Source organism: Penicillium vulpinum, assembly GCF_028829585.1.
Source record: "Penicillium vulpinum strain IBT 29486 chromosome Unknown utg000003l_segment0_segment0, whole genome shotgun sequence".
In the NCBI taxonomy this organism is placed as follows: domain Eukaryota; kingdom Fungi; phylum Ascomycota; class Eurotiomycetes; order Eurotiales; family Aspergillaceae; genus Penicillium; species Penicillium vulpinum.
The window spans coordinates 3,429,771-3,443,216 of NW_026643243.1; the positions used below are offsets into that span (position 1 = coordinate 3,429,771).

At 47.3% G+C, this 13,446-nt stretch overlaps 3 protein-coding genes across 3 annotated transcripts; 1 reads left to right on the forward strand and 2 right to left on the reverse strand.

Annotated features, from left to right (window-relative positions):
* Window positions 1-3,070: 3,070 nt before the first annotated feature.
* Window positions 3,071-5,218, forward strand: N7479_006345 (uncharacterized protein; the record flags this gene model as incomplete). The annotated part of the gene is made up of 4 exons (XM_057254039.1): window positions 3,071-3,288; window positions 3,359-3,751; window positions 3,805-4,218; window positions 4,273-5,218. 4 exons carry the CDS (start codon window positions 3,071-3,073, stop codon window positions 5,216-5,218), a joined length of 1,971 nt encoding a protein of 656 aa, XP_057107901.1.
* An 839-nt stretch (window positions 5,219-6,057) lies between these two features.
* Window positions 6,058-8,085, reverse strand: N7479_006346 (alpha-amylase; the record flags this gene model as incomplete). The annotated part of the gene is made up of 9 exons (XM_057254040.1): window positions 6,058-6,342; window positions 6,419-6,659; window positions 6,740-6,886; window positions 6,955-7,117; window positions 7,197-7,425; window positions 7,489-7,597; window positions 7,656-7,771; window positions 7,823-7,861; window positions 7,927-8,085. The coding sequence occupies 9 exons, from the start codon at window positions 8,083-8,085 to the stop codon at window positions 6,058-6,060; spliced, it is 1,488 nt and encodes a 495-aa protein (XP_057107902.1).
* Window positions 8,086-9,225: 1,140 nt separating this feature from the next.
* Window positions 9,226-12,369, reverse strand: N7479_006347 (glycoside hydrolase family 31 protein; the record flags this gene model as incomplete). The annotated part of the gene is made up of 4 exons (XM_057254041.1): window positions 9,226-10,909; window positions 10,961-11,131; window positions 11,186-11,593; window positions 11,651-12,369. The coding sequence occupies 4 exons, from the start codon at window positions 12,367-12,369 to the stop codon at window positions 9,226-9,228; spliced, it is 2,982 nt and encodes a 993-aa protein (XP_057107903.1).
* Window positions 12,370-13,446: the final 1,077 nt, after the last annotated feature.

Below are 13,446 nucleotides of genomic sequence, written 5' to 3' on the forward strand. Positions count from 1 at the left end.
CAGTGCGCAGAAATGCGATGAATGACGAGTCCACGCAACAATATTCCTCATCAGCTGCAATGTACACGTGTAGATTGCACATTATAGACATAATCTAAATAGTCTCCCAAGCGCTGAGGCGGGGACGCAATTTAAAATAAAAGCATATAACTGCAGCTTCAATATCCACATACTCTCGACATACATATTCGAAAACTTAATTTCTAAGCGAGGCTTATCCTGCGGCGATCCTGGAAATACTACGGAACTTCCAGAACTAGATAAAACGTTCCGGCTCTTGCAACACTACATAGCCGATAGTAGGCACCGGGGTTTCGGGGTCTTGGGAACCCCGGGTCTTTTTGTCCATACTCTAGCGAGGGAATTATCCAAGCTTAAAGCTTATGTATGTCAAACAAAGCTCATATAACTACTCCGTACATGTTGGATTGTATGGGAATGCTATGTTAAACATAAAAGGAGTTTATAGCATGCAGGATTTGGACTGACATCAATCAAAGATGCAATAATACGTGTTAATTCTAGACAAGGACCGAAAGATTTACATCACAAAAGATGTGCTTCCAGCTCATCTCTCTAAGCAAGACAGGGATAGCTAACGGTCAAAATAGTCCTTATCTTTGGAACGTACCTATTCCCTGCAGGTAACCATATCGAGAACTGTGTCTGCCTTACTGGGCACCAAGTCGAAAGTCGCCTAGTTTGCGAGCTTGAAAACAGACATGGGACTTTTACGTTAAACCCGAGTCCTGTGGCTCCACGACAATTGTTCATTGGAGGATGTGTGGTCAGATGGACCTGCAAGGAAGACGCAGAGAAGCAATAAGGAAAAGGGGGGAAACTTTCAGTCAACCAATAAGACATTGTCTAGGTGGACAGCTTGATCTGACTGCATTGCGCTGTCGACCCCACGTCGATTCATCATAAGAGGGGTCCACGGGTTGTGGCTTTATGTAGGTTCTGCTTCCGCTTATGCACCGTGGATGCTTACCAAATTATGTGCCGTCGAGAAGCGGGCAATATACTTTCTCAGTATCAATATGCGAGACGTTTTGACGTGATCGGCGTGCTCTAGAATGTATCTTTTCGTCTAGATCCTAGAGGGTTGCTTCTCCGAACCTGGGAAGATAAGTGGAAAAAAAAGCGATATCTCAAATCGTGTTTGTTTAGCATTCAGTCGAGCATTTTGTTTACCTCCTGATCAAAACCGTAACTAAAACCACGCCACCGATGATTCCATGTTCACATTTTAGGCGTTTGAGGCGCATCGCCGAATCTCTGGGCATAGCTTGATCGGCCCATTGCGCTACGCCATGGTGAAAATTTTACGCAATAATAAACCCAAGAGATACAACTCGCATAATGCAGCTTAATCTGGGGTCCTGATAACGGTCAGACCGAGGTGAATGTCGGCTAGTTCGTTGTCAAGGTCTGTGGACCAGCCCAGCCCACGATTACCCCAGAGTTCAACAGAGCCAAGCCGCAATTCAACATTTTGATCCTATATGAAATGCATTATACATTAAATACATTCAACGATTTAAACTGACCGCTTCTTTATCCGAGCTTCCCGCGTTCAAGATTCAAGACAAAAAGAACACTAACACCCAGAAAGGCAGGCAGCAAGCCCTCTGCATGAAAGTTATATTTGATAGAGTGGATCCTTCATAAGCAGTGAAAGGTACCTCGGGTGATTTGCTCGGGTGACTGTTATATATTCTTCCGCATTGCCACTCAGCGTTGAGCGATTAGCAAAAAAAAATATAGGACTGGAAATACTCACTAGGGCTGCATTCCCGGGCCGGTGTTTTAATGAGCCCCGAGCCCAACGATATTGGATATTAAAAGGTTTGAAGTCAATTCTTAAATTCTACTCCATAATGCGATGGGCGCTGTCAATCATATGAATGATTTGATAAAGAATTTCCCGGGCATCATCCACACCTCTATTTTTGCTTTTGAGGCTAATCATAATTAAAATGGGGCAGTGATTCACCTGCGAAATCCAATCAAAAGTAGCCAAAGAACCCGGCTGAAAAGTACGATATCTCAAGGTTCTTAAAGGAGAAGACCAAATTAGACTAAATAAGAACAGCCACTTAGAAGGCGTTAACCGGCAAGATACCCGTTGTTAACCGGGCCTGGAAACTTACAAGGTCACATTGATGTGACTTTTCAATCCTGATAGGCATTTCTTTTGAGACATTGCACATGTTAGCCAATGATTACCGAGTTACTGCTCTTTGCCTGTTGTCTCTCCCCACTTAGATCCTGATCCTCCCCCCACTAAATGATAATTTAACCAGGGGGACTGCCAAATCATACTATGGAGTCTGTAATTCTTACTCTATATCCCTGTCTAGATCTTATTTATGTCGGACACCTCCGAACAAGAGGAAAAAAAAAATAAGAAAAACCAGTTGAATTAGATAGGGGAAAAAAAGTGGAAAAAAAAAGGTGAAAGATTCTCACGATAACCTCGGGACTTTAGTGAAATAGATCAACAAGTTAAGAATCGAAACACGAAAGGACGTATCTAGTATAGATCGTGCCACTCAATCCCCCTTAAACCCCCTCTCCTACGGTTCTCGTCGGGCAAATTGGGGGCAGGGTAGTCAATGCGACATTATCAACCCCTCTTGAAAGTCTGCACCGACAATCGCTACCTTTCTAGAAGACCAGGAGATTTTTTTTCAGATTGGTGGGTGCACATTCGATTACCCCAGGTCCGCTATGGTCCGCCATAATCCGCCATGAACGGGAATGTACCTGCGCGGAGTTCGATATCGTCAGTAATCAGTCTCTTGTCGCAATTGGCTAAGAGCCCTCAGTCAGTCTAGTGACCCGCTATTATAAGGCTTGGATCTCCCTGATAGACACCAAATGATCTTCAGGATTTCGATTTTGGGCTTTTGCTAAGGGTGCAATTGTTGATCATTGACCCATTTCTTTCTACTACTCCAACTTTTCATCTTTCCCTGTCGATCAGGCATAGACGGTCTACCTAAACAGTACCTACAGTACATACAATACCTACAGTACCCACAGTAACCATTCAACATCCAATGCAATGACGAGAACAGGCCCTACAAATAATTCTATCTCGTGGGAAACCAAGAGCATTATTCCAGATGATGGCAGCAGAATCGACTCGGTCGCATGTCAAGATGCGAGGCCAAAAGGGCGTATTCGACGATCAATGACTGCTTGTAATACCTGTCGCAAGCTCAAGACTCGCTGTGATGTGGATCCCCGTGGTCATGCTTGTCGTCGCTGTTTGTCACTTAGGTTTGTTTGGCCATTTGATGCTATTTTTGGAGTCTTCCGTTTGTTTATATGCTGATTGTTGTCATAAAAGGCTTGAATGCGAGCTCCCCGAGACAACAGAGCGGTTCCAGGACAATGCATCAACCTGGTCTGACGCTACTGCTGTACCATCGATCGAGGAACGGCTTGTCTCTCTCGAACGAGGCATGGGGGAGATGATACATCTGATGCGACAGATAGTAAACCGCTCCCCTAGCATGTCCTGCAGTCCAACCTTGCAGGCCAGAAGTGACAGCATAGATGGAACATCTTCAAACGATAGCATGTCCTCATCTTTCTATCCGCTCAAGCCAGCACAGCTCATTCGAGACCTGCAAGCCGAATGCTTCGGCGAGAGAAATCACTTGTCCGATGCGGATATCCTCGGAGACATCGTCACCCAGGGAATCGTAGATTCCAAGCTTTCCATGAAATTGATTGAACTGTGTGTCTGATTATGTGTCTGTAACCGGACTTCCCTGCTAATGATCTCACCAGTTTCGTCGAATATTTCGGACATTGGGTCTCAATAAATCATTCGTCCAATATCCAACGGTCGAATACCCTCCTTTTCAACACTGCATGTCTCCTAGCTTCGCGCTATATGCCTGGCCTACCACAGCAAACTGTCCGCGACATCTCACTCCACGTACAGCATGCCGTGGCAAAGGTGTTGTGGAAGCCCCCGCCTCTGACAAGCGATATGCTGCAGGCGTTGACATTGCTTTGTTTATACTCTACTTCTATTCACAAAGAAGGACTTATGGACGACTGGTTACTGAGCGGGATCTCGATCAACCATGCCCTAATCACATTCAACTTCCTCAATACCTTGCCAGGAGACAGTTTAAACCCGGACGAGCTACTTGCTCAGCTGCGTCTGTGGAATACACTCTGCGCAACCCAGCTACAGTATGTTCTGTCCGATCAAACTATTGAATATATAACCTAACACTAACCTATTAGCTCTGCTCTCGCAAACGGCCGCACTGTCAACATCCAACAACAATATATCGACCAATGTCCCCGCATCCTAGAACACGCAGGCGCCACAACAGAAGACGGGAGAATCGTTGCAGAAATCCAACTATACCGCATCGCCCTCCGACTCCAACACAGCCAGCACCGCCTCCAATTCGCAGAATCCGAATACGAAGAACTGGAGCGCTGGAAGATGGAATGGGCACATCTAAGTACATCAACCCTCCGCCCATGCAAACCTAACCCCAACCTAACAACCACCCTCCCAACAGCCACCAGCGAAGATTCAACTCTCAATCTCAACCTCTGGTTCTGCCAACTACTTCTCCACCGATCAGCCGCCCGCCTCCAACCCGACAACGAGCGCCTCCTCCCCGAAATATGCGCCACGGCCCGCCTAATAATAACCCAATTCCTCCAAACCCGCTTCACCTCCGCACCCTCCTTAATCGACCATGTCTACTTCATCGTCGGATATGCCGCGCTTACACTCTGTGATTACACGCTCACCGACCCACTGATCAGCCAAGTCCGCGGCTTCCTACTGCACCTCGCCCCAGGCGGCGATAACCTCTCGTACCGGATTGCGTGTATTGTTGGCGAAGTGCAGCGGCGGTACTCGGAGGCAACAGCTGTTGTTGCTACGGGGTCTCATTCGTCGTCGCCAGTTGCCGATGTCAAGGGAGTGCATATGTTCAGTCCGCCGCAACATCATCGTCCCGGGATGGATCTTTCGCAGCTTATGTCTGGCACAGAGGGCTTAGATTCTCTTGTTGAGGGATATAATTGTCTTGAGCAAATGATGCCTGCGTATGCGGCTTCCCAACCTGGATTTGAGGCGCCGGATTTGTTTCATCATTCTCCTGGGGCTGCTGCTTCTGGTGGGGCTATGCCTGTTGGCCTGGTGCCGAGGGCTTTGCATGATTGGTGATTTGGTGGTTGGGATAGTGGGGTTGGCTTTTGTTTATATGGTATTGGAGTTGGTGATGTGGGCGCATGTTTAATTGATATTGGGGATGATTTGTTCGCACTTGGGCTTTGTGTTGTGTTTTTCTTTTCTGGCGCAGGATCGCAATAGCAAAAGCACAAATGGAGATAATGATGACTTGTTCTAGTAAGATTTCATGTTGCGGGGTTTTATTGACCAAAGTGGTATATCTTACCTACAGCTGTGTATAGCTTTCTACCCCACATCGCTCATATAATGCATCCTTTTTCAACTATTTCAATACATCCTGACAGATGGTAAATGGGTAGGAACCAGAGAGAATAAGGCAAGCCCTCTAATATTGGAAACTATGCAACCAGAGGGAATAATATATTGCAAGTTGGATCCGAGACACAACATAGCGGTCAACGGATTCTCTGTTGTCCTATGGTGGCCTACATATCTAGGCCAGCCTAAGATATACAGCCTTAATTTATTTCTGGGCTGTTTGCACTAGCATTAAACCTGACAGGATAATGCATAGTGCATTATGCAGGATTCGGCTTCTTTCCAACACGTCCTCCATTTAGCATTCCTGAACTGTCATATCTTCAATCTAACTATCAAAGGAACACATGATATAACATCTATAAGTAATTCGAAAGGAAATACAAAAAAAACCAATCAAGTCATATATACACTTTCTTCTATTGTCAACAAAGGGGAAGAAAGGATCACAGATGCTAACTAGTCAAAAAAAAAGATCTATCTATCAAGAGCTCCCGAGAGAGCAAACGGGTAGTCTGGTTTCGACCCAACCACCAATCTCTCGAACTAGCATTCTATGACGAGCACAGAGTTGAACCCTCAAGCAAAGCGGCAGGGAGCAAAATCCTCGGCTCTCCACTCGCCATAGGGACAGGCACCTCTCCGCCCTCAGCAACAGTAACAGTGGCACAGGACACAATCTCCGTTAACTCGTCACCAGCCTCAAATCCAGTATCAGGAATCGAAACTGTGTACTCTTTACCTCCTGCGCCGAGATTTGTTAGGACGGTGATTGTCTGCCCGCCATCAAAGCCCTTCCGCATGGCGATGGTACTATCATCTTTATAGATTGGGTAGTTCTGTGAAGCCTGAATTAGTATTTTCCCCCCTACTTTCTTTTCTTCCTTTAAGCAAAAAAGCGAGATGAGCACATACCTGGTAGATAGTATAGTTGGTACCCTTAGAAATCGCCTGATTTCTAGCACCATTGGCCTTTGCAATGAGCTTGTACAGCTCGCTGTCGGTGTTAAATCCAGACAGCCAGAGGGCCTCACGATTAGCTGGGTCTTCACCGCCACTATAGTGCTGCTCCTGCCCTGCGTAGACAATAGGAATGCCGTCTGTCATGATGGTAAACGTGGCTGCGTTCTTGGCGAGGGCAATGTCGTCGGTCACGCTGGGTTCCCGAGGGAGAGATGTCAGCTTCTAGACATAGATGAAATGATTATCTGTTGCTTTGATTTTATTTCCACTTACGAGGCAAAGCGAGGGTTATCGTGGTTCTCCAAGAAATTTCCGAGAAGGGTTGAGTCCTTGCAGGTCGATTTCACAGTATTAATCATGTTGTATAGGGCGGTCATGCTTCCTGTGGTTGATTGGAAGGCGGCCAGGAGTGGATAGTAACTATTTTCATGATTAGCTTTGGTTCTTCCTGTGCGTCCGATAAATTTCACGGGAAAGCGGGATCTCACATTGGGTAGTTGAGTACTCCGTCCATTACTTCTTGGTATGGGCAGGTATAATCAACATCGCCATCAAGGACCTCTCCTACGCAGTAGACGCCCGCAGCTTTGTTGTAGCCAGGCCAGAAATCTTTCTGGACGTGTTTGACTGTGTCCACGCGGAGACCATCGACTGTATCTCAGTTAGTTCTCTGAATATGGCAATATACATATATATTCCTGAAGCAGCGGTATTTTAAATAACAACTTACTCGAGTAGTTAGAAACGAGATTTCCAACCCAGTCATACCAAATATCTTGCACCTCTGTGCTTTCTGTGTTGAGGTCGGGTAGCGAAACATTATCATCACCAAGCCAGCAGGTTTGCGCATTGGTGTCATCGTCATAATCAGTGACTGGACAGTAGGTGTGGAAATACTTTGCGTCGTTGAAGGGATTGAATTTGGAGTAGTCCACATCAGCACCTGCGCCATCATAGCCCTTTTTGTCCAATACATGTCAGTCTCAGCCCAGATAATTAGGGATATGAAATATTTGACTCACCATGTGGTTTGCTACTACATCGACCATGAGATACATGTCGCGTTTATGCAAAGCCTCAGCAAGAGCCTTGAGATCGTCTGCAGTTCCGTAGTTCGGATCAAGAGCGTTGCTTAGGTTGGTCAGTGGGATGCAGGTTTTCACTGTATTTTCTGCTTTGTGATACTCACATGTTCTGCTGCCAGTATCCGTGATAGGCTTCTCCGTACGGGGTTTCCTCAGTCAACTGACCGGTTACGGGTGTGATCCAAATGGCCGTGAAGCCCATTCCTTGGATGTAGTCCAGCTAGGAGATTGGTTAGTTGGATGATATAGGAAGGTCGAGAGAGTTACTGACATTGTCTATGATTCCTTGCCATGTTCCACCGCAGTATTTCTATCCGGTGAGTACAGTTAGCTTTGTCTCAATATCATAGAGCCAACGCATAGATAGATACTCACTCTTTCATCGGTATCACAAGCAGCAGTAGTCGAACCATCAGTTCGGGCAAAGCGATCAGTGAGCATGAAGTAGATCGACTGAGAGCGCCATTCAGCCGGGGTAGCAGCAATGGCAGTGCCAACCAAGCCGGCAAGCCAGGCAAATCGTGCGAGAACCATCTTGTAGATATTTCAACACCGATAACTTAGCAAAACAGAGGCAAGTCGTTGGATACTCAACAACAATATCGCTGCAAGGGACCTAGTATAAATACCCCCGAAAAAGCCATGCATAGAATAGAGGACTAGAGGATACCAGAGACCAATAACCGTTGAAATCAGATAGCGGGAGGAGGGTATGGCTTAAGCCAATAAACGCCAAAAGCCCAGGCGAAGATCTTCACAGATTCATCTGTAAATGAAAGATAATTCCCTCTAAATGCCCGTCCCTAGCCCTAGAAGAATCCAAGACGAAGCAGAAGGAGAGGTCTGTATGGCCCTTCTTGAACTCCATAATTAATTGACAGATCATCTCCCAAAACAAACATCCTCCTTCACATCAGATTCGTCAAATCCTGATTCCCCCCGGGGAAAAAGCAAAGCTACAATAGTATAGATGCGTGCATAACCTTGATATCATTAGCTCGGCTTACAACGCAGGACACGGCATGTGCGAAATGAAATAATCCCTGTAATCCCTGTCGGAGCCCCTGACACGGGCGTTGGTCGAATCAGCATGCGCGGGGGAATATGTACCCCAAATTTGCAGGGAGATCAGGATGAGGAGGGGCCCGCGGCTGGCTATTGGCTCGTTTTAAATGATGTCGATCTTTTGTAAGAAGTAGATTTCGGCCTTTAGTCGGAGGTGCTAAAGAGATGCTAACGGTCTTGGTACATATGCGACTAAGATGATTTAGGCCACATACCCCGGATGTTGCATGACTGGAAACTTTAGGCTACTAGTAGCGAGAGGATGACGTGTATGAAATGAGACAAGTTATATTTAGGCTTCGTATTTCGGCCCGACATGGATTGGAATCTGTGCACTTTTGGGAGTCCGTTTCCGAACGCGACCGGGGGTCGTGCGGGTTCTTCTCTATTCACCGGCACTCTAACAATGAGTGCTTGGTTTTTAAATAAGGATGAAAACAAGATAACCAGAAGATATGGGAAGAGAGAAAGAACATACTAAATAACTCTAGAGATGAATATAACTGCCATTTGAATAAACTATAGGACTATATATAGAACTATAAAGAAGACAGCAGGCTTGCATGCCAAAGACAGTATCCCCATTTCTTTCCGAAAGAATTCCATAATCTACCACTTCAAAGTCCAGTTTTCACTGAAAGCACCTTCCTTAGTCAACTGCTGCAAACCGCCAACAGACAACACATGCGAAGTAGCATTGTAGTGCACCCCGGAAGCCGGCACACGTCTACCATTAAGCTTCACAGTGTCGGGCTTCTTAGACACACCGAGGATAGTAACAGTAGCGAGAGGATTGGACTCCTCCCAGCTACCCTTTGTCTTGACACTCAAGCTGGACCCCTTGACCTTGAAAGTGACGTCGAGCGTATCATCCGGAGCATTGCTCTCTCCGTCATCCAGATACAACTGACCCGAGGCCGCTCCACTGCCACCGAGCGCAACAAGCAAGGACCATGGCGTACCACGGGCCTCTTTTGTAGTCAAAGCCGGCTCCTGCATCGGTAAGACGCTGCCTCCGCGCACGAAAACAGGGATATGGCCGAGCGGGGCAGGGATGGTAGTGTTGACACCGGGCTTTGCGTCCACGGCTGTTTGTGTGTACCAGTCGTACCATATTTCGCCGTTCTTAACGCCCGGGAAGACACCCTTGACGGAGGTGGCTTGAGGGGCGAGTACGGGGACGACCATGATTGAGGGGCCGAGCAGGAACTGGGTGTCGACTGCGGCGAGGGAAGGGTCTGTGGGGAATTCCCAGGCCAGGGCACGCATGACGGTAGAGCCGGTTGTGTGGGCCTCGTGGAAGAGGGTGTAGAAGTAGGGGAGGATTGCGTAGCGGATCTTCATGGCGGATCTTGTAGCAGCTGCCACAGATTCCCAAACATAAGGCTCCTGAGAGTTTGCGGAAAGGGTGTTATGATTACGATAGAAGGGGAAGAAGGCAGATAATTGCATCCAGCGGTTGCAGAGTTCTTCGTCGCTGTTGCCGTTGAAGCCGCATGTGTCGACGCCGAACATAGGGACTCCGAAGAGGGAGAATGAGAGGGCCTGGGGGATGGAGAAGAACATGAATGCCCACCTAGAGGCATTGTCACCACCCCAGTGGCCGGCCCATTTACCGGAACCTGCGAATGTCGAACGGCCGATAATGAAGGGACGCTTCTTTTCGTTGACCTTGAGCAGGCCGTGGTAGGTGGCGTTGAGGATTTGGTGGCCGAAGAGGTTGTGTACATCGTATTCTTGCACGCCATCGAAGTGGGTGGCGTTCGGGGACACAGCGTGCGAGCTGAGGTCGTGGCCATCCTGGTCATTGTTGATCACATATGGCGGATAGTTAATGTTGCGCACCCCCGCAGTGGGTGTAGTCCGCACATAAGAGGTGGATGAAGGCGCAGAGCCACCAGTTGCGCCGGCAGCAGCCTGGCTGGACGCCGCTGCAGACGCAGAGGCAGCCTCAGTCTTGTTGCTGATCTCAAATCCTTCTGGGTAGTCATAAATAATGTTGCCAGGCTCTCCGGGCAGAGAAAATGGAGGATGGGTTGGGTTCATGCTGAGGTTTCCAGATCCGCAGCTGCCAACGCAGAAGGAAGAAACTTCGTTCATATCAATCCAGATACCATCAATGGCTACTTTCTTGTGCCAGGTAACGATCTCGTTTGCCCAGAAATCGCCTGCCTTGGGATTGTGCCAGTCGGGGAAGACAGTGTAGCCGGGCCACACAGCGCCAATGTACTCGCTTCCATCGGGATTCTTCAGGAAGACATCATCTTTGTGCCCACGAGTGTAGGTATCATAACTGAGTGGAAATCAGCATTTTTTTCTGCAGGATAGGTCCAGGGGCACTTACGCATCAGAGGCGTTCTCGGGGTTTGGAATGTAGATAGCCGCATCTATAATAGGAACATAATGGCGGCCACTGTTGTGCAGCTTCTCTAGGAATTTCTCGCCCTCACTGTAGGGATAACGATTTTGATCATTGTCAAAGTCACGGTAGCCATGCATATAATCAATGTCATTCCTAGTCATGTTAGAACTGGCTTTAACCATAGAAAGGCGCGGGGAGTCAATTTACCAGATAGTCTCGAGAGGGATTTCAAACTTCTCAAAGTTGGAGACAACTTGTTGAAGCTGAGTCCAGTTATTGTAACCCCAGCGGCACTGGTGATATCCAAAAGCAAAGTACTGCTGCAATGCTGGCATGCCAATGGTGCTCAACTGGTAGTTCTTGGTCACATCCACTTGGGTAGGACCTGAGTAGAAAGTGAGATCAATACTACCTCCCAGGGTGCGCCACTTCAGTCCCTCGGGACTCAGGATAACCTCCTGGCCATGGGCATTTCTAGAGAAGACGCCATGCGAGAAGGAAACATAGTTTTTAGACTGATCGGCCTTGTCACTTGCGATGAGGGTGTGATGACCCTTGTGGTCAACCTCATAGTAGCGGGTGTCCAAATAAAAAGGCTGGGAGCCGTAAAGATTGCTAGCAAAAGTAGTCAGCATCAAAAGGGAGAAAGGAGGTTTACGGAATGAAACTCACAGATCAACAGGGTCACCAATATCCGACGCATAGAGGGTCAAAGTGAGATTGTTCAAGAGGCGCAGCTGCTGGATGTGCTCTCCAATGCCATACAAGTTGTAATCCTTGGGCAAGGAGGTAACGAACTCAATAAACTGGTTCTCAAACACCAAGACCGAGCCGGTAGTATCAAAGATGGCATCACCGGTAGCCTTGCGGGTCACCTTGAAATGAAAAGAGGGCTTATTCGACCAGGTGATCTCAAGATCACTCTGCTTCTTTGAAGCATGACGATCGGAACTGGGGCGGGGAACGACATCCTCATCCAATACGAACCAAGAAGAGTTCGAAGAATCAAGATAAGTCGGGACGATTTGAACGTTGAGGCGGTCATTGGCGAGGTACTCGATGGAAAAATCCAATGAGTCTACATCGGTACCATAAACATTGCATGGCTTTCCAGCCAGAGTCAGAGTAGCGGTCAATCCACGAGAAGACTCCTTAACGTTCGATGCCTTGTACCCGGGACAAACTGACTGCGCATCGACGGCTTCAGGGTCATCAATATTAGGGATGAGCTGGGCGCCAACGTCGGCGCTAGCGGGAATAGTAAATTGGGAGTATTTTCCCGAAGAAGTCGAAGAGGGGGCAGAGTACGAGCCGGAGGCGGATGTTGAGAAAGCACCGTAAGCTGTTGGCAAGAGCCAAGCACCGACAAGAAGCTTCTTTACACCAACCATGATGACTCCCTAACTCGGTTGTAGATCAGGAGGGGTCTTTGTCTCAGATGATCATGTCCCAACTGGTTCTTATAAGTTTCTGAGCGTAACCGGCCTACTGCACTGCGCGCCCCCTGCTTTGTACACAGGAAACCGATGATGTGCCGAACCCGAAAAAATTTCCGCTGATTTTCCGCAATCACATACCTCGCCGAGTGGCTGAATTATTTTGCGGGGTTGGTCTACAGTTGGTCAAGCCTCAAGCTAAAGAAACCTGGGGGGGCTGGGTGAAATGTGGAGAGAGTGTGTTCCTTACGTCGACCGTCGTGCACTAACAGGGCTGTATAACCTACACCAAAAGAGGGGTATAGGTGCGTTTTAGACTATGCTATTTAATTTTCACATATTATAAAATATACTTGCATTCAATCTGGAGTCTGCTAGAAGAAAAAAACATACGTCTCCAGACTAAAACATACAACATATACTAAAAAGACCAATAACTGGCACAATTATAGTCCGTAAATGAGAACAGTAGTAAGCAGTGTACTAGTCCACGGGTATCAACCTTGTCCAGGGGGAAGATACTTCGGAACATATCATTCGCTTTAAAGACCGCCGATCATTATAGATCATACCATTCCAGGTTGGTGATTGGCTAGTTGTCCGATAAATGTCCGTCGGCAATAGTACAGGGCTACAGACTACAACCTTGAAAGATCCTGGAATTAATATACAGAAATCCACTAATACATTATAATGTCATCATTATCATCTCACATATGCCAAGCTGCGGTGAGTTCTTTCTCTCTAGTGGAGAATCTTATAACTACGGGATGCCCGGAGAAGGGAGGACCCTCGAACCTCGGAGCATTATCCAAGTCGTACCATCTCTACTTACGTATAAATCATATGAGCTATAGAAACTATGCAGAACTATGTTGAGGTATACCACACCACAGCGGAACTATATACACTTCAACCCCTGCATGATAGACATAGAAGACAAAATGCTTCTAGGGACTCTCGGGAAGCCGAGAAGGATACGAGAAGGATCCATTTCGGTACATAAATACCCCGTATCTGCGGAGGTCCATG